The following is a 24,490-nucleotide window of genomic DNA, read 5'->3' as shown; positions in this document are numbered from 1 at the left end:
ACAACTGTGTTACAATGGGTTTTAACTTTCAAATTCACGTTTTCTTTTAATTAATACGGAAATATTTAGATAATAAGTAAGTGACATATAAAGGTGTTGGTGTATGATTTCTAAAAGTGACCATACCCAAAACAAAATGTTGCAGCAGCATTTTAAATGTTTAATTTATTTTGCGTCTGGAAGTGGGCCAGAGTGGGACCTCTTTACGGCTCACACTCTCTTTGGTGTCCACGTCCCCGTGGTGTCCGTGTCCTGCCGGCTGCGATGTGTTACGCGCCCCTACTTTAGAAAAAACAGAGAAGGAAAACTTCATAGAAATGGCGGAGGGTGCTACGACTCTCAAAGGCTTGCGAGCCCAAATGGGTAAGAAATCTCCTGGCAGTCGAGGCTCCGCATATCTTTTTATTTTGACCCCGTTGCGGTGCTCGCGGTGTAGAAACCACTTTGTAATGTTTGCCGCTGTTAACCGGGTCATTTGAACGTGTTGTATCGCGACCAGCTTTTCAAGCTAATAACGTTAGCTCTCTGCCCGGTTATCTCCTCACAATGGACGCAGGAAATGAGCATATAACTTATATGTATAGCTTTAAAAGTTGCAGGGGTTGAATTGGACAAACTTAGCTGATAGTTGCTGTTGATTTTAGTCGGGAACCAGACGAGCTGGTTTTTAGCTCACTAACTTGAAGTTAACGTTGCATTTTGTAGCCTCGGAGCCGGTTGACATATCGGTCTTTTCTGCCACTTATCTCCACTTTGGCCCCATCTAAATCACGTTTTCTACTAAAGCGCCGTTTTGTGGTTGTGCTACACTAGTTGTGCACTCTCTGTATTCTTGGTAAAACTAGCCAGCTGCTTGTAACCTCAGTGCTTTAGATTACGTTGCTATTCTCCCAGGGATTGGTGTCTGAAGGGATCATCTGCTTTCTCCAGCTGATGGCTTTTCTGATAGCAGCTTTTCTGCCTTTTCTACGATTGTTGACCGGAATCCAAGTCGATGCCCATCTTAGAAATTAGCAATTTGTTTTTCCACATCAGACCAGCCTGGTCATACATCAGCACTTTGTAGCTTCCTGCTTTGAAACAACTCTCATCTCCCACCAACTGATCTCCCCTCTCCTTTATATCCATGGGCTGACAGTTACTCTTATTTGTTGACATATGGCATAACCCCCTCCGCTCTCCAGGGAGGGCGACTATAACAATGTCTGACCTGAATTTCAGATAAAGCTGGGGTGTCACTCACACGGGGCTCCTTATGGGAGAACAACGCTGTGTGTTTGCTCTTCTTGAAATGTCTAGATGCAACGATAACGGTGTTCTTGTTGGAACAGCAGTCTTGTGTCATTGCATATCTCTGTCAACAGCACGACGTCGGCCGACTGAAACTGCAAAGTCTCTATATCAGTGCTTTTCATCCACGCGTCAGCTGGCCCCGTCCAGACGCAGACATGGATGTTTACTGTGTTTGAATGTGCAGGCATGAATGCGCGGTTTGTTGTGGCTGGAGCGGCAGTTGGGCCGTTTTAGGGTAAGGGAGTTTTCTGCATACCCCGTTTGGGTGTATGCATTTTTCACTCCTGGCAACAACTGTCCCATATTTAGTGCTGATCTTCTTCCTGTTTCCCTTAACTTTTTTCCATTCAGCCTTTTCAACGTGGAAACCAATTCTGTGGTTTCGTGAAAATGTCCACCGAGCGCGGAGTAATGCGTTGGAATCCTGGCTTTATTAGGAACGGACCGACGTCCTGAGCAAAGATTTCGCTCGGCCTTCAGTCAGAACAGAGGGCTGACAATAATAAAATAATGCTAGGAATCTAGCTCATGTGCGCAGTCATTTCCACAAAAATGTGAGCAAGGAGAAAGCGTACCCTACTATTATGAAGAGGGATCACACTGCAGCAAGTCACACAGCAAGGTTATCCAGATCCTGGCTCAGCACACGCCGCTACAGAATTAAAAGCATGAAAAGTATTTCTGAACTGGTTGGATTTAACCAAGGAGGAAATGAACCAGCCTCAAATTCAATGTGTAGTTTCCTGGATGTGTTCACTTAGTTCTGGTCTTGTAGCAGACATGCACGTCTTTGTTTTGATTTTACATTTTAAATTGGATGATAGACTCTTCATATAGTGTGTTTGCACCTTTGTGCTGACATGCCACAGATTTGACTACCAAAACACGTTTATTTGTATAGACCATTGCTAACATCAGACCATCCTCGGAATAGTAAGTTCATGAGGTATCAATCCTGTTCCAGGTTGTCCAGTTCTTTATTGACAATTTCTTCTGGTGGCCACTTTCTATTTGTTGGACATGGTGTTGAAATTTGAATTCATTTGGCAACTGAGCTACACACAACAATAACAGGGCTACAACAGCTGTTACACTGTAGATATTTTTCACAAAATATGGGAACAGGAAGTTTGGTTCGATACGCTTCGCTCTAACTTATTTTTAAACAGGGAGGCCTTTAATTTAAATGATAATGGAGTTGCAAACAGCTGATGAGTCTGAATACAGTCTTCTCCTTGACATGTGAGTTTTAATTTCATGATATTCAAATTTGTAGCGTCGGCTGTTTTCGGTTCACTATATACAGTTCATCGGCACTGTAAGACAGCAAACACTGTTGGTTTTAACTACCAAAGCTGTACCACAAAGGAGCAGACAACAGTGGCACTGGTAGTTATCAAAAATAATGGTTTTAGAAAAGATTAAATCCTATTAATGCCCGTCTCTGCAAAATCAATTGGTCCGCCTGGAGAAAGACTCCCTAGGGCTGTGTCATCATTATCCTGCTAGTACTGCAAATAGCCAAAGCTTACCTTTGCATGAACAGGCCTCGATAATCCCATTGAAGATTTAGTGTGTTTGTATGTGCCTGTGCGCGCACGTTGGTGAGCAGACATCAGCTGCGTTATCTGACCTGAAATCTTTAGGCTGTGGACGGTCAACAAAATTGGACAAAATTTACCAAAGGGAAGAGAGTAATTGTAGGTTCAAGTTGTTATGTTGGAGTTAAAAGTCCCGGGATGCTTTTAGTATGCAATGTCAAATGGTCATCCACCCTTATATTTAGCAGTGCAGACACTTCCTGTGCAAGCTGCTTAGCTGTACCAGGCTTCAGGGCATAATAAAAACGTGCAGTTGGAAGAAGGGGCAGAAAAGAGACCCGACTCGCTGATCTAACTCTTACTCCGTGTGTTCACTAAACCCACCTTGTATGGGGTAAAAGCTGCCAGAAGTATGCCTTATTATTTTACTTGTTATCTAGAGATCTAGCATTTGACTGGGGCTGAAAGTAATGCAGACTGTTTCCTGTTTAGTGTTTTGTCTGGTTTGCAGAGCTGGGTCATCACCAGCCCCCCTGGTGGTCTTTACTGCTGCCATAATAACACAGCAGCCCAAAGGCTCAACAACCAGCCAGTCAATAAGTATATGTGCCTCACTCAGCCGGTGCGTTTACATGCACATGAAAAAAAAATAATTATTGCTTTGATCCAACTAACTAGACAATTGAAGTTCATGTAAACACGTTACTCCAACTGATATTGGAGTTGTCCTTATCCGACTAAGACGCCCAGATAATGTGATTGGACATCAGTTGTCGCGGGCATGTATACGTCTTAATCGGAGTTAAACTAGGCAATGCGTGTGCGCGTGCTCCACTGTCGCTAGAGAAAGTACAAGAAAGTCTTTTGCGCACACCGCATTGTTGTTGTTTGTAATGCTGGTCTGCCACATGAACGAAGTCCAGTTGTTTATGATGATGATGATGATGATGATGATGATAATGATAATGGATGTGATGATATTATAATGTAATAGGGCAAGGGGGCCATATTAACCTGCCGAAAAGACACATATTGCCACCTAGGATGCACTAGACATGTTCCTGTCAGTTATTCGATGTTCTCTGTTGCATACAAACTGGGACAAGGACCACATTCAGAAATTGGCATTTTGAACATAGCTCGATTTAAGCTGTACATGTAAACGTACTGAGTGTTATTTGAGAATCTCCTACTAAGACTGATTAACGCAGTTCAAACCTGTATAGTACAAATTCATATTCATTAACAAAAATCCCCCTGGCAAAAATATGTCACATTAAAGTGTATGTTCACTAAATGCATGTTATCTGCTGCTACCAACGTATGTGAATTATTGATTATCTGTGCCACTGAACGTCTAAATATAATGTGCAGCCAGGTTCATTTCCAGTAATGCTATCCCTTTCACCTCTTTAAGATTTTGCAGAGTTTGTTGAGGCTTCAATCCTGATTTATGTTAATATGTGCAAGTCTCCATAGTGATGGAGTGATGAGAGACAGCTCCTCTGATTGGCTCTTTTCATTTCTATGAGCACACCTGGCTCTCTTGAGGTCTTTTGGGAAAACAGTATCTCTTCCCCGTGATCTCATTAAAGCACTTTAGTCAACACATGAGTGTGTGCGTCAGTGGAGGATCTGTGCGTTTTATTCCAAGATGCTGTTTCTCAGTTACTTTTTTTCCTCATCACAGCTGAGCCTCTGTGTTTGTGGCATGTTGAAATTTAGTAAAATCAGCAGCCTCGATGTTTTTCACTGGAGGACCTGTTGCATGCAGTGCTACAGCTGATTCTATTATGCATTGGTTACCTCCACATCTGCCACCTACTAACTTAACCCCTTTGCATTCCTGTCTGCTTTTACTTCCCTTTAAAGGGCAGGCGATGCAGTTTGCTACCATAAGTTGGCTTGAAGTCTAAGTGATATGCTTTATGACAAAGCTTGTATCATTAGAACACAGTATTTGGGTTCTTCATAAATTAATTTGGTTAATACTGTTTGACTTTAGTTACACTACTGTGACTCAACCTCAGTTTACTATATTAGTATGATTTCATTGACAAGGTGATACTTCTAGTGAAATACTGTTTTGTGCATCCTAAACATGAAGTAACTGTTGCTTGTACGTAGACGTGTATTCTTCACTTTGCCTTCGAAGCGTTACTGCCTTTGTTTTCTTCATTTAGTTATGAATCATTTCACGTCCGAGTCCACATCTTCCTCGATGCGGGCCAAAGGATGGTTGAGAAGCTCTTCATCCATCCCAGCTGCTCTGTCACTTAGCAACGGTTGCCTTGTTACACATTATGGCCCGTCTGTTTTTCCTGACTATTTGCTTAAGTAAATATGAAGGTTACAACAGCAATTTCACCAGTGTCCCAAAATCCATGTTCTTACCTTTTATGTGTGTGAATACACAGTGTGATATTACTGTGCTAGTTTCTGTGTTGGCTTTGTTGTCAGTGTGTTATTTATTTAGTTTTAATGATTTTAGTGATTGGTTAGCAACTCAACAAAAAAGTTTGTTTTCAAGCACTGTCAAATTTTTGCAATTTATTGACTAAAGGAATCTGAGGGACAAAGTGACGTGACTTGTACACTTGTATTGAAAATTAGACTTTGACCCTTCAAAGCTTCTTTGACTGAACAACATTGATGCTGCTCTGTGATGAACTGTCCGGGTCTTCTTGCTCCGTCCTGGTCATGCCGACGTCTGGTTTGTTACATTTCTGATGTCTTCTTGTCAGCACTCATACATTTTGCATCGGTTCAGGGGTGCAAACAAAACCTATTTAGTAATCAGCTGAGTGAATAAACCACTCAATTTGGCAGTGCTGCTTCATGTAAGAAGGGCCTATTGTCCACGCTGCTTTCCAGAGAGTAAGGTAGTAGAGTGTGGAGTCGATTTCCATAAAGACAGGACACGCACGCTACGCTTTATTATGAGAAACCAGGATCGTTGCCTGAGGTGCACAGAGCGTGATTGTTTTTTCATGCAGCAACATGCTTAATGGCATTGCATGATGTCCATTACGTGGCTTAAAGTTACCATTCCTGTTCACTGTAGTTGCCTCTTTTCAAGACAAATGTCTATATCTTAGCTATAGATATAGAGGGAGTTGATCTCAATTCGGCCTCGTGTCCAAGCAGACTTTCAAACTTGTCAGCAGAGTCATCCTCTGCAACCAGGCCGTGTCATCGTGAATTAGCTCATTTTGTTTCCTCTCGGCCCGAAGTCATGCAAAGTAGCGCTGTTGCACGTTAAGTAGTTTTGGTCAGCACGGGTTTGACTTTTCTGTGACACTGCGTGAAATAGGTCGCACGGTTTGTTTAGGGATTTGTGATGCATGTGTCATTGATGAGAGCGGTGTCAAAAAAAACAGTGTCACAAAAAGTATAAATGTGCTGTTTTGTTTATGGAAGCGATTCTTCTGATCATGGGAACAATGAGATTTCAGATGAGCAATGGCGAGGGTGGGAGGCTTTCTGAATGCATTCGGAGGTGTTAATCAATATCGAGGGTATCACATGACTGACTGTTGTTTTGCTCTTTGTCAGCAGTTCTGTTGAAGGTTGAATGTGTGACAAGAAGAAGGGAAGAGACTGATGACTGATACCGGGCTAATAAAGCTTGATCATGTCCTCACTGTTTCCTTCCTTCCTGACCTTGTATCTCCTAAGCATGGGTTTTCACGTGAACAGTTTTGGCTGTGCTACGTCTTATTGTGGTGGTAGAATGGGGAAACCAGATTTATTTGCTACCTTGAAAGCATATTTGTAACCTTTGCCCCTGCCTCCTGAAAACACGATCTGTGTATCAGACAGAAAGCCAAAGAGTCTGAGTTCAGATTTCTCTCTTACAGCAGACCATCCCTCCCGGCTTTTCACAGAAAGCAGTGTATGGCTCACCACAGGGTCGCCCATGAACGAGGGGTTATGTCTGATGCTGAATAGCTGGGCTGTTATGTAGCTTCAAATCCGTCGGATCTTTCTAGAACTAGCATTCCTATGGGAAGCAAACAAAGCACGGAGAGAAACAGCTGATTTCACCTTCACAGAGGCAGAAAGAACCTGCCTCACCAGACATGTCACGGACTGAAAGTGGTTTTCTGTGTGTAAACCGTGGGTGTCCGTGCGTTCTCGTACATACAGCTGCAGCTGCACAGGCGCAAGCTGAGGAGCGGCGCAGCCTGTCGGGGAACAGTCCGGGACCTGCCACCAACGCACCAGCTAAATCTCAAGGGTGTAGGCCAGGTAAACGACACCACACCTTGATATAGAAACAGACTGCTTCTCACAGAAACTGTCCCAACAAGGCATTATTGTTTTCTATAATCTGAACCATTATGTGTAACACAATCCGCTGCCACCATCCCCTCGGCGTGGCTTACTGTAGCTGGCTCATCGTCTTATTACTGCAACAGTTGACGAAGCTCATTAATGACAGTCACATGCACACATCTGCCTGTCTAATACAAAGCCCTTTGTCACACTTTGCTCCACTGTAATCTGCCCTTAAGTTCCCTCCGTATGATTTGCTGCGTGTGTTTATTCTTTTAACCGCATTCATACATGTGTGTTTGCAGTCATCGACGGCGCCGCTCTTAAAATAGACGACCGACTGCGAGTGGCAAAAGAGAGGCGAGAGGAGGCAGAGAGACAACAGGGTAAGAGACTGATCCCAGTGTCTGTATGAAATTATACAGGCACTTTTATTATTATTAATTTAATTATCCTTTGGTTACGCAAAGATTGTTTCAGCTTTGTTATATGTAATAGTAATTTTTAGTAACTAAAACATCGTTACATCATTTGTAATGAATATAGTGGTTAGCAATACTTATACAATACAATGCTAATTTTGTAAATCCTTAATAAAGGAATTATTCCACACAAGTAAGAATGCAGCATACTAACAAATCACTCACTAAATGTGTGATCAGCTTTGAGAGATTCTCAGATCATGGAGCGGGAACGCAAGGCCAAGCTACAAGTGGAGCGTCAGATGGAGGAGCGTCAGAAGAAGGTTGAGGAACAGCGAAAGAAAGAGGAGCAGAAACGAATGGCTGTGGAGGAGAAGAGGAAGCTGAAACAGGAAGAGGAAAAGGTAGCTGCAGCGCTGGTGCAGTGCTTAATGTTGCACAATTTACCAAAAATGATTTGTTTTATTACTGAACCAAGCAACAAGTGCCAGTGTTTGCTTCTGTTTTTAGAGGCAAATGTGATTCTCCTGTGCACGTCTTGCCTTTCACTTATGGCGCCACTTTATCACACTTTCAGGAGCACTACGAGGCAGTGATGAGGCGGACACTGGAGCGCAGTCAGCGAGTGGAGCAGAGGCAGAAAAGATGGTCTTGGGGAGGACTGTCCACCGACTCAGATGGACGAGCAGGTAGAGGCCCCTTCATCTATATGATATCCTGTCCTTTCAGGATTTCTTCAGTTTTTCTTTAACCATCCACATGCCATGAAACACTGGTTCTGGATGAACCAAGTGCTTCTCACTTCTTCTAAACTAGAATGTGATTTTGTTTCACCACAGTGGAAGTGAAATCCACCAAGAATATGCATGAAATCACTTTAAAATAGCTAAGCTAGCAACTGATAATATTGCCAACGCTAAATAAAATGATTTGAATTAGTGTTAATTATATTAATTATAGTTGATTCATTTTTATAGTTAAATGCAGAATTTGCTACCTGTTCTTTAAAAAGTGTTGACTGTCTTTTATCGCATGCCCACCACAAACTGCAGCTATCCAGTACATTTATTGCTTTACGCAGTGTGTGACGAGCGAAGGCTGATGGCTATCGGCCAGGTTTCGCCTCCACGAAGGACTGATATGAAGGATTTGCCTCGTCTTCTTGTGTTTTACCGCTCCTCCATGAGAGCTGTCTTTTCCCACAGGAGATTCTGATGCCAGTGCCTCATCTCCAGTAACTATAGTTATCTCCTCTGCCTCGCCAGAAAAGCCACCAAGGAAACAACAAGGTTTTGTTTGTTGATAATTTGCTCTCCAATATAGCAACACAGCATGGGCTGGCACTGGCGCACCAGATAGCTAGGTCGCCTACTATCTCTTCCACCGACGCTCCCGCATCCCACCCACCACACCCCACCTGCATCCTAACTGGCAGTTTTTCACTAACATTTGTTTGTGTGGGGCTTTTGTTCTGAAAGTGCTTTGGGTTTGAACGTTAGCTGTACGTGGAGGCTTTTCATTCACAATGATCTGCAGGGCTGGGCAAAATAATCCTAGAAACAGACATAGCCAGTCAGACCTTTAATGCACCGCTGCTGCCTTAACTTGCCCATGGCGTTCAACAAAGAACGTATATTCACTTTGGTAACAAGGAACTAGTGTCGGTTAACATCTGCTAGCTGTCTTTTGTTTAATGTGCGTGCACACACGCAATGCATGAACTACAAGAGGACACGAGAAACGGTCACGGGCACTGATGAAAAAGTGCTTCTACAGTAAAAGAATAAACACAGTATAAAACTATATGCAATATAGCCAAAAAAAACAGTATCCTCTCCAAAAGGAAATACAACCAGTTTGTTGCAGAATATCCCATAGGTCCGAGGAAAAAATTGGCAGGAGGGGAATTTAGCACTTTAGTGCATTTACTGTTTTTTCCAGTTTTTGCTAATGCTTCTCCATATGCTAAAAGTACTTATTTAGGTAAGTCTTTTTGACATGTACTAGTACAGTTTTCTTTTTATTGCTGTGCAAATAATCTGACATTTTCATGGAATATTGCCCAGCCTTTTCATGCTGTTCCAGGTCACATTGCATGGAACGCACAGACTTATATTGCATCTGTCACCCACAGTATAATGTTGGGGATGCTCTCCTCTTTGGAGTGGTTAGAAATAAGCATCCATTGTGTACTAACCACAGTGTCTAGCTTCGACACCACATTGCCTGTGTTATGGTGTTTTTCATGTAAACATATTTAACTTTCTAAATTGCATTAATAGCATGGGATTTATTCAAGGCGTATCGATAAAGCACTTAATGATGGACTTGCAACCCTTTGCTTATTAGAGGGGTTGCAGTCTGGTGGAACCTCGTACTCCCTTGTGCATCTGAAATTCCTCTGGCTGCCCTCCCATGTAAACCCCGCCTCCCTTGTCTGTCTGTCTGTCCTCCTCCCTTTTAGACAAGCGCTCCACATCCACTATGAACCTAAAACAGCCGTCTGAGGCTGCCATCAGTAAACGTCTGTCCTCCTCCTCTGCCACCCTCGTCAAATCACCCGACAAACGTAAGTCTCCTGTCGTCCCTCCCTCCTTCCTTCCTTTCCGTGTTTTCCTCCCACCCTCCCTGCATCCCAGCACTGCATCCCAGCACTGCATCTTAACCAACACAATGACCTACAGACAGTGTATTTATCATCCATGTGAATGTTTTTTGTTTTTTTTGATTATTAATGGATGAATGTTTCAAGGTAACTGTTGGTGATATGGAGCCAACCCACCTTTTCTGCAAACTCAGAATGAACTTTGACCTGTGCCAGTTCTCATACCCAAGGTTTTATCACACAGGCTCACTGGTGCACAGAGGGATCGGTAACAATGTTTGTGTGTCTATCACTGCTTCCAGATGCCTCACATTGCTTCCACATACATTCTCTGTGCCTCTTTTTGAAGTACGCAGTCAAATTTAAGAATTTTAACAGGACCCCAGCACAGAATGGTGATGTCTTAATGACAGTCATCTGTCACAGTCATCCATCTGTCACAACATCTACAACAGCTTATGGTCATCCGCAAAGAATGTATTAGGAAAGACAATCACAAGAAGAGATTTGATTTCTGCAGAAAGAAAAAAAACATCAACACAGTTGGGTGTTTAATATCCAGAGCCTCTATGGGATGCCAGTGCCATTTCCCCTGCTATGACATAACCTTTTTTTATGACATGACTGTAACCTATTCTAAAGAGAAACTTCTGCAACGTGTATGAGATGGTGTTATATGATTTCACCCTTGGGTGTTTCATCATTGTCTCTCAGGGATTAAGCCAAGGAGTTCGTCTTGTAACCGGTTGCCTAGCAAAGGCGATGCTGCTCAGGCCAGTAAGGAAGACGGCAAAAAGCTTCAGGTGGAACAGACAGGTGCAGAAAGTCCCCTCTCCATCCCACACGATGCTCTCGTAACAGAGGCGGCGTACAGTACACGCTTTGTCAAACTGCTCCACTGCATATTCGGCTCTGACACTGCTTTGGCAAAACACACGGCAAGCTAGTTTGCAGCTTTTTATTTGGTTCAAACATTGGCGACTGTTAAGCTTATTACTAAAATAGGACAGTCTGATTTACGGCGAACGAGGCAGCATGATCAGATGAGGCATTCTCTTAAACTGGGACATCAGCTGATGTCAGATCTGACCTGGTGACTCGCATAAAGCCAAATGAAGTTCATATGACTTGTAAACTGTCTTCGGGATTTCCTCACGGAGTCCTTCCAGTGCCTGCTCGGCTGTAACTCTACTCTCATGTCTGTAGGCCGTTCCGTGAAGAAGAGAAGTTCCTCCCTTACGCGAGTAAGTGTGGGCAGAGGACAGACCCCTGCCAAGCCTGATAAGGGGACAACGGATGATCAAGGTGGCTAGCATGAACAATCAGCATGCTTTGCTCAGGGCTCCCTCTTTGAATAACAAGCATGCGGCACTGATGTCGATGGCTTCCTCATTCTGAATCCACAGTTTTCCCAATTCCTTAAAAACACTGTCCGCTACCAATAGCTTTTGAGGATAATATTCTCCTTCATCGCAGTTCAGTCTCATGAAGCTTAAGGGGTTTTAACTGGCCAGCTCTTCTTACTGCATATGCCCTCTTTCCATCCATCTTTCAACCCAATGACTCTTTCTTTGACTGAAAGCTCAGTTAACTCTCAGGGAAATGCTAACTGACTCTACGTGTCGCCTGTCTAAGATTTACTGGGGAAAATGCTCGTTCAATGACTCCTTTAACCTTCCTGCCATGTCGTGCCACGTTTCTCACTGACGGCTGATTTCTTTCTAACCTTTTTCTTCTCAAGAGTCAACGCGGGAATTGTTTTGTCGTGTGGCCCGTCTGTACTAACAGTTTATTGTTCTGTTGTCACAAAGTGTCGATTGTTTTCTCCCTCCAAGATGACGTCACAGCTGGATTTAAGTTGCTCGTGCTTCAGTGTGGTGTGTGTCAGTGCCATCCCACTGTAGCACCTCGGAGCCCAGAAATGAGCTCTGAGCAACTCGCTGCCGTTTGCAAACTGCTATTAACCACCGATGCTTTTGTTTATCCCTCATCCTTTTTAGCTCCTTTGTGCCAGTGAGATTGTAAACTTGTTCCTGTCCTGTACACATGTATGTTTTGTGTGGTTAACCTGAGCAAGAATACAACACAGCTACCATTAACTCAATTAGCATTTTGACACTTTAAACGTTTTATTCGTCCCAATTCTCCAACAGATACATTTATTTCTTCATAGCTATAACCTTGTCACAATTTAATATGCTTACCTGGATGCGGAGCAGCAAGCCGTGCTGTCACGCGTCTCAACCTTGCACTCAACCTTTCAGAAAAATCAAGTCTGTCAACAACAGATGTCCTCTCAGTAAGGGGTTCCTAAAAGGAGTGAAAACCTCCTCCTGAAGGGCTAGCGTTTAGGGACGTGTGGCAAAAACGGGCCTTTTAACTCTTAAATTTCCCCTCTCCCCTGATAATTTCTCCTTTGTAGCTTGGGAGCCACAAAAGTCTAAATGGGGAATTTTCAGTTCTTCCATTTCATGGAAGCAAGAGCTCTTTGTTCCTGCTGTGAAGTCAGGGTCCAACGCAGTGCTTTTGTAACACGCTGAGCGGCTCAATACTGGCTGCTGGACTAATACAAAGCACTGTAGTCAGCCTGCTCATTCAGATCATTTAAAGTATGAATCTTCTTCATCTCAGCCACTAAAAACATTGCACAGCAGAAGCTAAAGAACTCTTGCAATCACAATCCTTCAGTCCTTTCACTTGGTCTTTGGCCTCATCTGTTCTAATAGTGTTCCTCTGCTCTCTTTGAACTTCATTAATGGTTTATTTTTCCCATCAGCACACCCTCCTCTGCCTCAAGGAACCATTGATTTGACCTCTTTGTCTACTCTGACTTTTGATTTTCAGTTACTGGACAATTGGTCTTTGATCTGTCTCACCACTTCTCCATGGTGTCCTTTACTCACTATCTTTTATTGACTATCCTTGTTTAATTTAAGATAATTGGAAAAGCTAAAATGATAAAGATGGTTGATGAGGACCTCATGGATTATGGAGACATAACCTTCTGGTTCTATACGTTGATTCTCTCCTGTTAAATCACATGGTGACCTTTCTTTCTTTTGCCTTCATTCCCCATTCTTATCCACTCTTTCCCTCTCGGCCTTTTTGTTCTCTGCTGATTCTCGGCGACTTTTCGGCCGTGTAGCTCGCAGGCCACCGGCCAGTACGGTGGACGGAGGGGTCCTTAGTCGCCTGCTCACCCCCACCCAGGCCTCACTAGCTAGGAGCAAGAGCGCCGCCGCCCTGTCCGCTGAAGGAACAGATGCTCCAGGTAACCTCCGCTTAGGAGATCCTGACCGAGAGGAACGAAGGCTAGACGGAGACCTTGGTCCTTCTCGCATTTTATCAGTAGTTAGTTCATCCCGGCGCCCTGCTGCAGACCGCCCTGCTTTTTGAACACTCCCTTCAGACTGAATAGTTTTCACGCGGTGATGGTGGTGGTGGTGGTGGTGGTGGAATTACCGAAGTCTGTCTACAGCTCCCTGTGTCCACACAGTGTTTAACAGCACTATTGTAGCAAACAGCCGTTTACAGTAGGCATTTGCGGCAAAGTACACTCACGCACATGTCAATATTTAAAGACAAACCTCCTCTCACATGAGTGCGGCTCACATGCACTCTCAGATCTGATACAATTGACTGTTGTGTGCTGTGCTGAGCAGGGCAGACTTGGCCAGGAGAGCTCCCTGTATCTGAGGAGCCTCGGTCCATGCCGGGAGATTTACTCTAAGCTGCTTACCGATTGGTTCTCGTTACGTCAGAATGAGACTGTTGTGCATGTGTTCTGGTATTGAGACCAGAGTGTTGAGGCTCGATAAGCACTTGAAGTCACATAAAGTTTGGACTCATGTTATGTAGTCAAATGAGCTCTAAATATATCTAGCTGAGCTTATGCCTTACATTTCATGTGCCCTATTCCTTTACGTTTTGTACTGTGATGAGAATGATCTACATTACGTGAGTCATCAGTTGTAGTTCTAACACTGGAAGCTTATAACGCAGACAAACAGCTTCGTTCTCGGTGTCTATGTGTTTTTAATGGTAGCTTTAACTATACTGAATAGCACCGACTAATTACAAAGCTGCAGCTGTATTCCTTATGTTGGGTTTAGGTTGTAGTGTTTATTGACTGGCCATTTCAAACCCATTAGCGGCTACAGATCTTTCACTAAGTATAGTCCCAGTAGAAACATGACTCATCCACATTAGCAGCAGTACTGCATGACAGGCTAGATTTCATTGTCACTGCTGTCGAATGAATTACAGCACACATTTGTGACCAGGCTGGTGCAGGGAGGGTTCTTCAGGTCTCGGGATTATGATGGCTAATCTCCATCCAACTGAAAGAGCAAGTCAGTGGACAACATTTTGCCTCTGAACTAACGACAGGCCGCACTTAAACTCGCTTCTGACGACAGTGATTTTCAGCCATTGCACCGAAGGTTGATGGTTATTATAATTTTAGATGTGATTATATGCTGCTGAAAGGCAGCTTTGTACTGAGATCCGCAGCTAATGTCATGTTTTCTGTAAGATCTACAATAGATGGCATCAAGGACTCAAAGACGCATTTCACTCACATTTTTTTAGTTACTGTAATTGACCACAAAATTCAACACTATCAACATTTTTTTGTGCGTGTTTAGTGAACTAATAAGTCTGTGTGTGTGTTTGCGATGTCATGTTTGTTGTGATTTGTCGGTGGTAGGTTTTATGTAGTATGCTCTGTGGTGCTTGGTGTTCAGGTTTGTTCACGTTGTGTCTGAAGCTTTGGCGCCTGCAGGGTGTTGTTTTTTTTGTGAGATCGTTGACCTTTGCTCGTCATGTCTCCAGTGACTTCCAGCTCAGTCGAAGCTTCAGAAATCAAGCTAATCCCTGCATAAAGTCCTATATCTAACAAGTCGCTATTTTTGTTTTGTGCTCTTGTCCCCTTACAAAAACTTTCCCGCATTTCTTTCACCCATCATCTGTCCCCCGTTCCTCTCTCTCGCTCTCCATCCCCCCCTCACCCCCCTCCATTCTCTTTATTATTCTCTCCTTTGGCTCTTTGCTGCTTTGCTGCCCAATGCGGTCGCTTATCACTCCTCCCATTGGTTGTGCTGCCATGGTCCTGCGATGACTGTGTCCTTTACCAGAGTGTCACCTATGTCCTCGCTCAGCCTCTGCCAGTCCCCTGCACCCGCCGCGCGGACCCGTGCGCAGCCGCAGCATTGACCGGCAGAAGGGCGGCATGACCACGTCGGTGTCGGCCGATGGAGCCCTCGACCCTTCACTGGTGAGAATACTGCTTGACCTTAATGTTTCTGACCTCTACTGTAAGAAGTGCGTGATGTTTGTAAAATAAGTTACGTTTCATTCTGAGAAGTGTACGTTTTGTCATTTACAATCCAGTCGTGTGCTCCTAAGGTTAATGTCGAATTCACATCCTTCTCTGTCGGGTAGCCAGTTTGCATTTACTGATGGGGTAACCTGGATCCAGGGCTTTAGCTGCCATCTCTCATCTTATTTATATCCACAACACAGTGTGATAACGGAGGCATTTAATGTTGTACCTATGTAGGGCCATGAGAAGGGAGGATATATGCCAGTTTGTATGCAGTTCAAGTATTTCTAAAACTACCCTATGTCTTTTAATTACCATCAACAGTACATATATATATTTTATCTCTGTTGCAGAATCAACAGATTTAATTTGTGAAGTATGACACAGTGGGCAACAATGATTCTTTTTCAGGAAGGAAAGGAAGACTCAGCTGTTAAAGAAATACTAGCAAGTGCATGCTACGTCGAAATGACACTGCTGACAGTGATGAGCGGAGGGAACCAAAAGCTCTGATTTATATGCACGTTTCCGGCTACATTTGCCTGTCAAAGCACCTCTGCAGGATCCCAACCATAGGAAAATCTCCCTCCGCCTGCTGTTGTTTGACCTTACTCGTAATTTAAATTTGCTTATGCATTGGCATAATTTTTAGAGTACTGACACCTACGCACGACGCCGCTGCGAGCCATTCGCACTTGTTCTTCGTCAGTCTGGCTCGCCCTGTAAAAACTGCGCCGTGTCTTTTTGGTACTCGGGTTAATTTTTTGTTTCTACAACCCGCTTTACTTTCTACGAAGGCAGCTGATAAGTTAAACTAATGTGTCTCCAAACTTCCTCAGTTAACCTTTCCTCAAGATGTTGCATCTTTATTGATCCAAAACAATCAATTTAAAAATTGTACAGATGGAGAAGCGGCAGTAAATGCTAAAGCAGAACCTAAGCGAACCAATCACAGCGTTTGCCGGCTGATTCACCGCAGCGTGTAGTTACATTTCTGGGCCTACGTTCGCTCTGCGCTGTCGCCATAGCTTCTTCATAAATTTCGCGCAGTACTCTAAGGCCGTATTCACACGTACCACGTACACAACCTTTTTTTTCTCTGGTTTTCCTTTGCATCGTTTTGAGAATTGCTCCATGAAGGTTGATCCATTGCAAAATCACACCTCGTAGAAAGCCTGTAGCACATATCCCAGAGCTGTGTGGCAATGTTTCTGCTACAGAAAAAAAGAAGAAGTGCACATCAGCGTTGCGCACCGTATGCAAACATACAGTCCAGGTTACAGTCCGTAATCTTCATCATAGTACATATTGCCTTAGCAACTCAACGAGGGTCAATATCCGATGCACAAGGCTGTAGTCCACCGTTGTTGTTGTGAGATCCTTGGGAGCTAGAGGGACGTGGGATGAGGTGATGACATCTTTGCGTTCGTATTCAGGCGTCCACACAAATGAAAAAAAAAACACACACACACAGGCTCCGTGTTTGTTTTTTTCTCCCTGGGACCTGGGTTCAAAAAGGTGCGGCTCCAGCCACTGAAAAATCCGGATCCGTCACGACAGTCGGCAGAAACGTGCAAGACTTACGCTGTTTCACCCATAATCATATTCGTGCAAACGTGGCCTAAACCACCTGTTAGTCATATCTCCATGTTTTCACTCGGTGACCTGTACTGCCTGGCTCTATCACAACCTGTCTGTGCTCCTCCTCTGTGGTTGTGAAGGCCATCATTGTCATAGAACGAGACAAAGGCGTCCACAGTGGCCTGATTAGGGACAGATCAGGCCATGCAAAGCTGACCCCACCCAGTTTCTGGGGCCTCATGTTAAAAGCAGTTGACTTTTCTCACAATCGCATTGTTTTCTTTATTCCACATGCACAGACTGGTGTGGAGGCTATTGTGTTTAACCGTCTCATGCTCATCACTCGTACATTGCGTTTCACTTTCTGTCTAAATTCTGTCAGCTGAGTCAGACCGCCTCAGTGAACGTTTTTAGAAAACATTTTTCTTATTTAACCTTCATCACTAGCATGTATTAGCATTAGTATTCATGTTGTTTGGTATGTACAGTTATATTTGTGTCTGAGAGGGAGCTCTGAAACCTGGCTATACAAACTTAAATCTTTAGTTACTTTGTTATTGAGGACCTCCGTGTTTTTCACTGTTCCTTCAGGACTTGAGTCTGACTCCTGATTCTGCCAAATCGGTTTCATAGTTTCCAACCCGAGGATAGAATCCCTTCAGGGGGTCCCAAGATTTCAAAAAATGTGTTATTTCATTTTCTCCTTTCTACATCTGTCTTGCGCATTGGAAATACAATATAATGTCATGCCTCAGTGGCTTCTACAATTAAATGAAACTGTGTGAGAAGACAAAATTACTATTTCATTGAAGTGCTTACAACTTACTATTTCCATAGTTCCCTCCCTCTTGAAGTGATCCTTGCTTCATGGTATTGAATCAAAGTTTGGAAAACCTTAATTTTTATGGTCGTGAAGTGATTTTCAACCTATTTGCCGACTTTCTTTATGATATTTTAATGAATTTCCTCTCTATGTCTGTCCTTTTTGTGTGACACTATAGAAGGACAAGCAGTTAACATCGACTCAGGGGCAGCGCCCTGCCTCCCCATCCTCTTCCCTGGGACGCAATCGCTCACCCTCCCCTGCCCCCAATCCAGCACCAAAGAGGACCCCTTCTCCTGTGGCAGCCAAGTATGTCTCCTCCACAGCTTCACTGATTTCATATCCCCTTCTAAGTAATTGAAGGGTCGGTTGGGTTTGATTGTAAATCACAAATGAACACATTTTCCTTTGACAGACAAGGTCCTAAGGCACGCCCACCCTCGCCAGGTGGAATGAAGCAGCGTCCCCCATCCCCCCAGCCTCAGTCAGCTAAGCCCCCACCCATCCAGAAACCAGCGCTCACTCCGACCGGGCCCCCGACATTACGAAAGAGGGACTCCAAGTCCAAGGATCTGTGTCCTGGCCAGCCGGTGTCGCCACAGTCCTCCGATTCCAGCAAAACCAAAGAGAAAGATGGTGAGCAATTAATAGTGATTACAATGCTTCCCAAATTAGGAATGTATTACGTAACACATTCATCAGCTGACAGTCATTACCAATATTTGCCAACACTGATGGTTATTCTGGCAACCAGGATGTTTGCACTGCTGCATCCAGACACATATTCTCTTAACTAAATAAACATCACTGACATTCTTAGCCACCTAAGTCCAACAAATTTACAGTGATAAAAAAAATAAAAATAACTTATTTGCGCTCTGATATTTTACTGAGGCTTGTCTGGTTCTTAGTATCTACCTCTTGAGTCCCATAATCTTTTTCAAATGAAACGTTGTTACCACACAAAGGCTTTGTGCTGATCGTCCTGCATGTGGCCATTGTTCAGATACTGTTCCATTTTAAGTAATGGATTGCAAAGTGAAGTTACGTAAGCAAGATCTACTGGATCCAAGTGAAATGACAAGAGCGCTCAAGAGAAATTGTCAAGATGTGCGTTAATGGATTGTTAAATCAGTGCCTTTAGTCAAGTGTTGTAGCTGTTGACATTGAGAATTGTGTTTGTGTGTGTGTGTGTGTGTATGGTGCAAAGTGACGTGACTGCAACTCGGGTTGCATTAAATCTCGGTGGAGTAGAAGACCTGTTAATTCCCAGAGGGACTCACATCCTGTAAGAGATCTGAATTTGTTGTTGCTTCTGCCACCTGCTGGAGAAACTCACGCTCTGCAAGACAACGTAGTAGCTTTTATAGAGGAAGCAGGAAAAGAATGTTTTCTTCTGTGCATTAGAAATGTGTGGAAAAAACAGCAAACCTGCAGTTTGGGTTAGCACATGTGTGTTAATAACTGTATGAAAATATTAGACATTCAGTCAATTAAAATATGAATCTATTTATATATCTATGTATTGTACAATATGGGACGTCTCAAGGAGGATAAAGTACTCGGAGTGCACAGAGACGATCATGTGAAAGTCATGTTCTCCCTTCTGCTCTGCTTCTGTCTTTCTCTGTCACGGTTTAGTCTCCTTCACCAAACAAGGTCCCTCTCTCATCTATCTATCACTCATCCTCAGTTGTCCCGAGGAGGCTCAGATGAGCCCTCGGGTCAGCAATACGTACAGAAACGAGCCCTAATTGACAGAAAGTCCTAAACTTATCTTCTGTCCTTCCACCGTTCAGACTCAAAGGCCACGTCAGGCACCAACTCAGCTGCTGAAGCAGCAAAGATTCTGGCTGAAAACCGCAGACTGATGCGAGAGCAGAAGGAGAAGGAGGAGCAGCTTAGGATACAGAGAGAGGAAGAGGAGAGGTAAGGTTTTTTTTTTTTTGTATGAGCACAGAAAAGTAGCATCAACAACACTGTTGTAGTTCCTGTGTAATTGTCCTCAAGGAATTTGTAAAATAATATATCTGGTCATATTTTATCGTTATAAAAAGTACTATCCACGTTTTCTAGCTAATGTGGCCTTAGTGCTAAACATATTCACACTGCTCCCAGTAGAAATAACCATAGTTGTTTCTTGATCGACTCAGAGTGAGAAAAGAAGAAGAGGCTCGTTTAGCAGAGGAGGCTCGACTCAAACGCCTGGAGGAGGAGAAGAAGCTCGCGGAGGAGAGAAAACTTATAGAAGAAGAGGAGGCTCGTCTGGCTGAGGAGGAAAAAGTGAGACTGGCAGAAGAAGAGGCAATAAAACAGGCGGAGCTCCAGAAGGAGCGGGAGGAGGCCGAGGCCAAGGCCCTGGAGGAGGCCGAGAGAGTCCGTCAGGAGAGAGACCGCATCATGCAGCAGAACCAGCAAGAACGCATGGAGAGGAAGAAGGTATGAATGGATGGAAATGTCATCATCTGCTTTTTAACATTCATTTGACACATATTAGATGCATGGAAGCATCTTGACCATAATGGAATTGTAATTACTTTTTAAAAAAATAGGATCTAATATAAAAAACTTTTCTATTTCAGAGAATTGAAGAAATAATGAAGAGAACAAGAAAAGGGGACCAAGGTGACTTGAAGGTGAGCTGATATTATTTGGAGTATCTGTTGTTCACTGAGTGTTGGTTAACATCCTGATCATGTCTGTGCAGAGAGATGACGATAAGGGGGAAGAGGACGAGAATGGAGACGAAGGAGAGGACCAGATAAACTTTGAAACCAAATGTAAGTGTTACCCAACGTTCACTTTGACAGCACCTTCTATATATCAGTGCAGCGAGATTCATGTGTCGTTTTTGAATTTGGTCTTTTTGTAACCTCTCTTCTTTGTGTATATATGCTACGCTTTAAATAAAAAGGCTGGTTTGTGTGAATTTACGTAATCCTCTGTGGCTCTTCCTTAGATGCCGCGGCCGATGCAGATGACGCAGCCATGGAGGACGAAAAAGACGCCCTGTCCGGTGGTGATGTTGCAGCACGAGTGGAGCCCCTGGGCAGCGTAAACGGAAAATCTGAGACCGACGACAAGGAGAACAACGGCGTAAGCACAGACGAGACTCAGGCAGTAAGGTATGACTAAACTGTAGATACAAAATCCTGCACAGAAACTGCTCACGTGTTTCAAGGGAAAGATGGTGTAAAGAAAAATGTGACACTGTTTAGAGAAGATTTTCTTTTCATATCTAAACAGTCACTGCTGTTGGTTTGTGTGTAAACTATCAGCATCATGTTAATGTTTTAAAAAACTGTCTTATTTTCTACTAGAAAATGTTTTAAAAACATTTTAAATATGCGTAATATGTGCAATCGTCTCACTTCTCCAACCTATTGACGAAATTATGTTTTGCCTTTCTGTTCCCAAGTCACTTTCCTAACCCCCTTCACACTAACTCCTCCCTCCTCGTCTCCAGTCCCGTCCCTAAAGGCCGCCTTGTCGAGGGATCGGAGTTTCTGAATGAGCAGGACTCCACTAAGGTGGGGGTGGTCTCGGGTCTCAACGGTAAGTCCACCCAGTGGAGCTTTGAAGAACTCATTGACCTCAACGTCCACTCCAAGACCAGACCCCTCATCGAGGCGGAGGACTGTAACCAGGTCCTGATCAACTGTGACGGGAGCTCAGATGGGACCAGGGTGGCCTTTGAGGACAAAGGAACCCCCATCAACACCCTGCATTCCTCAAATCAACCCATAGAAGCCATGTCAGGTGAGCGTCACTTATACAGATCCTCCGTATGTATACCTTCATGATAGACTAACTCTTCTCTTATGTCTCTGTAGACATTTGATGCTGAAGCCATTGCTGAGAAGCCTCTTACTGTTGCACTCCTAAAGTTCCTGTCCAGCTGAGCTCCTTAAAAAAAAAAAAATCCTCAATCACTTCCCAATGGCTTCTTCCTCCCTCCTCCCCGTCCTCTTTTTCCAGACGGAGGAGCTACACATGAAAACAAGAGGCCACCCCAAGTGCTACATTTGCACCCTACTTGATGAGGCAACGAAAATATTCAAATTATGTTAAATGTTATGCTTCAGGGAAATTTTGAATATTCCTTCAGCATGCTTGTTCCAGGACTCTTCTCTCTGCCTGTTGTGATTAGTTACAGTATTGTTTTGTTTCCGATGTTGTGTCCAATTTTGATGACGTTTTTTTAAAAAGTTGTGTCTTTGTCAGGGGTGCATTGTAATTTATTAATTTTGGCTTCTTTGTTATTGTAATTATTGTTATCATATGTTTAGTCTCTTTTTTCTCTTGTATGAGAATATTCCAGGACATGTGCACGTGAGGCTGTGTGAAATATATTGTGAATTAATAGAAGAAACGTTAATAGGTTCCGATCTGGCGGGGTTTGGGTGGAGATAGCATCCTAGGTTTTGCATGTGATTCGTCTAAATTTACTTGACTGGCTGTTTTGTTTTTTTTGTTTTTTTTTTGCAGCATCCAGCAATATGGCCTTACCTTTTCTTCCCCCCCTAAACTCAGATTTTTAAGTGTGAATATACAAAAATGTTTGTGCTGAAGCTCATACACGCACAGTTTGGCTTTCTCCCATCATGTGCTTCTACTTGGAAGTGGATCCTGCTTCACAGTCTTTGACATTTCCTTCGTTTCCCTTTGTTGTTTCTTTCTTTGGCCGCTAGGGGGCTCCAGGAGCACAACAGTTACATTAAAGGTGGAAAGAGTTGAGATTCATGTCAAAGCTATAGAGACGTTTCAGCAGTGTGTTGATTTTGGGGTCAGTTTAGCCTGTTGTTATTTTTTTACACATGTATATAGAACTTATGTTTACTAACGTCATTGTAATTTACACAAGCGTTTGAGTTGGATTCTGTTTTTAGTCTCATCTCTTCGACTGTTTGAATAACCTGTAACCTGCTAACGTAATGCACAGGTGAAGTCTGTAGTTTGATTCACAGCTACTTCTGAAGACATTTACATTGTTACTGAACTTGAAATCTTGACTGTTCTCACTCTCAACATCCTCAATTTCAATATCAGAGTTCACATTTGCTGAAACTAGAAATCAGGTTATCGAAGATATAATCTGAACTGAAACACCAGTGCCCACTTTGTCATCCGTTCTTCTGCCGGTGTCGTCTTGTCCTCTTAATTCAACTTTTCCCCCACAAGCCGTTGAAAATTCCCGCCGCACTAGCTGCTGCATCTGACAGAATTCATTTGAACTGTTTTTGTAGTATGAACCTTGTCTGTTTGTTTATATATGAAAATACATTTCTACATATATTTAAGTGTTACTGTATTGTGTATATAATCAGTATTAGGCGAATGAAGCCATGTTTAAGATTAAGTGGCTCAGGATGTGGATAATTGAAGTGTCTGTGTGCGTGACTCGTGCCCTGTGACAGGGTAGTCAGGTTAGCGTTGGGCAGCCTTGAAACCCAAAATTTACATAAACCCCCTCTTCCACATGAGCTCTGCTAAATAAGAGGCCGCGTGGGCATCTTCCATGTTTCCCAAGATTGTAACGTGTGTAACTGTGCATCCGCGTGCCCTCATTTCGATTATTAGCCTCACACACTAAACAAGTTGACATTGTCTGACCTGTGATGCGAGTCGTGGCTGTGCCTCACAGAGCTTTTACTCTCATCTAAATATATTTTATATTATGTAAAAAAAAAAAAAAAAGATGTGGTTGAATGGTTACGGTTGGCACATCAGCTCAGGTTTCAACTGTTCTACTGAAGAGGGCGCATCCACCAAACAAAATATGACGGGGTCAGACTTTTTTTTTTCTGTCTTTCGCTCTTGATTTTTCGTGAAATCTTGAAATTCCCTTTGCTTGGCTACTTTTGAGCGAGCGAGGTGTGTGGACCTTGATTTTTGCCTTGTTCTCTGCTGGCTCACTAAAAATCTCTCTGTACATAAAGCCCGTGGGCTTTCTGATCTTAGCTTTGATTAATACGCTGGAAGAATGTAACAGACTCCATAAACCGTCCTGCATTATTTACAGTGTCTCTCAGAGCTGCTGGCTTTTAGCTTTCATACATTATTCATCTAGGAAATATGAGACTCTGCACTGTCACAAATTACTTGCTATGTTTAAGGAATGGCTTCAGAGGAGTAGCTTTATTGTTCAGACTCCTAGGAGACCAGTGTGTGATATTTCAGAGCGTAGCTCGTCTGTGTTTCTTTTAGGAGTGTCATTCATAATACAAAACTCATCTACCCCCTCGCCCCCAAACATACACACTTTCCTCTCATAAGTACCACCTTATTTGGGGGCTGTTGTAGCTGCTGCTTGAACAGATGTTGTCTATTCCAGGTCCTGCTGCATCTTATGAGGGCTTGTCCTCATTGTCATCAATAATAATAGGATAGAACGGTGCCTTAGATTGATCTTTAGTGTTTTTACTGTATCACAGTCGACTAAGAAAGCTTGTCCTTACCTCGGCCTCGACAATCAGTCTGCCCAACGAGGGCAACTTTGTGAATATGAGGATTGACTAACCTTGTCCACAAATAAAATTTGTACTGTAAATATATCTAAACTGAACTGCGATGATACAAACTGTTAAAACAATAAAGTCTTGCAAAAATAATCCTCTGCTGTGA

The 24,490-nt window shown here is 43.3% G+C and overlaps 1 protein-coding gene across 20 annotated transcripts; it reads left to right on the top strand.

Moving 5' to 3' along the window:
* Positions 1-230: 230 nt before the first annotated feature.
* Positions 231-24,477, top strand: map7d3 (MAP7 domain containing 3). Of its 20 annotated transcripts, none has more exons than XM_047584514.1 (20): positions 231-363; positions 6,984-7,085; positions 7,418-7,498; positions 7,775-7,938; positions 8,112-8,223; positions 8,740-8,823; positions 9,999-10,103; positions 10,854-10,955; positions 11,346-11,444; positions 13,285-13,410; positions 15,275-15,414; positions 18,045-18,175; positions 18,282-18,502; positions 19,666-19,795; positions 20,020-20,305; positions 20,449-20,502; positions 20,574-20,646; positions 20,826-20,991; positions 21,333-21,625; positions 21,700-24,477. In XM_047584514.1, the coding sequence occupies exons 1-20, from the start codon at positions 318-320 to the stop codon at positions 21,705-21,707; spliced, it is 2,523 nt and encodes an 840-aa protein (XP_047440470.1). In that variant the 5' UTR covers positions 231-317; the 3' UTR covers positions 21,708-24,477. The 20 variants fall into 20 exon arrangements, with proteins under 20 accessions (XP_047440470.1, XP_047440451.1, XP_047440452.1 ...); XM_047584495.1 differs by having other exon boundaries at positions 237-363; positions 15,299-15,414; XM_047584496.1 differs by lacking the exon at positions 8,740-8,823 and having other exon boundaries at positions 237-363.
* The last annotated feature ends 13 nt before the right edge of the window (positions 24,478-24,490 follow it).

The sequence above is a fragment of the Mugil cephalus genome, chromosome 5 (assembly GCF_022458985.1).
Source record: "Mugil cephalus isolate CIBA_MC_2020 chromosome 5, CIBA_Mcephalus_1.1, whole genome shotgun sequence".
Taxonomy (NCBI): Eukaryota; Metazoa; Chordata; class Actinopteri; order Mugiliformes; family Mugilidae; genus Mugil; species Mugil cephalus.
This window is presented reverse-complemented; position numbering and strand designations above follow the sequence as displayed.

Bases quoted from the DNA above. Each gene is read 5' to 3' on its own strand.
- map7d3 (XM_047584514.1), top strand. From the start codon at position 318: ATGGCGGAGGGTGCTACGACTCTCAAAGGCTTGCGAGCCCAAATGG. The intron at 364-6,983 runs GTAAGAAATCTC...TCGTACATACAG, and splicing joins AGGCTTGCGAGCCCAAATGG to CTGCAGCTGCACAGGCGCAA. The intron at 7,499-7,774 runs GTAAGAGACTGA...ATGTGTGATCAG, and splicing joins GGAGGCAGAGAGACAACAGG to CTTTGAGAGATTCTCAGATC.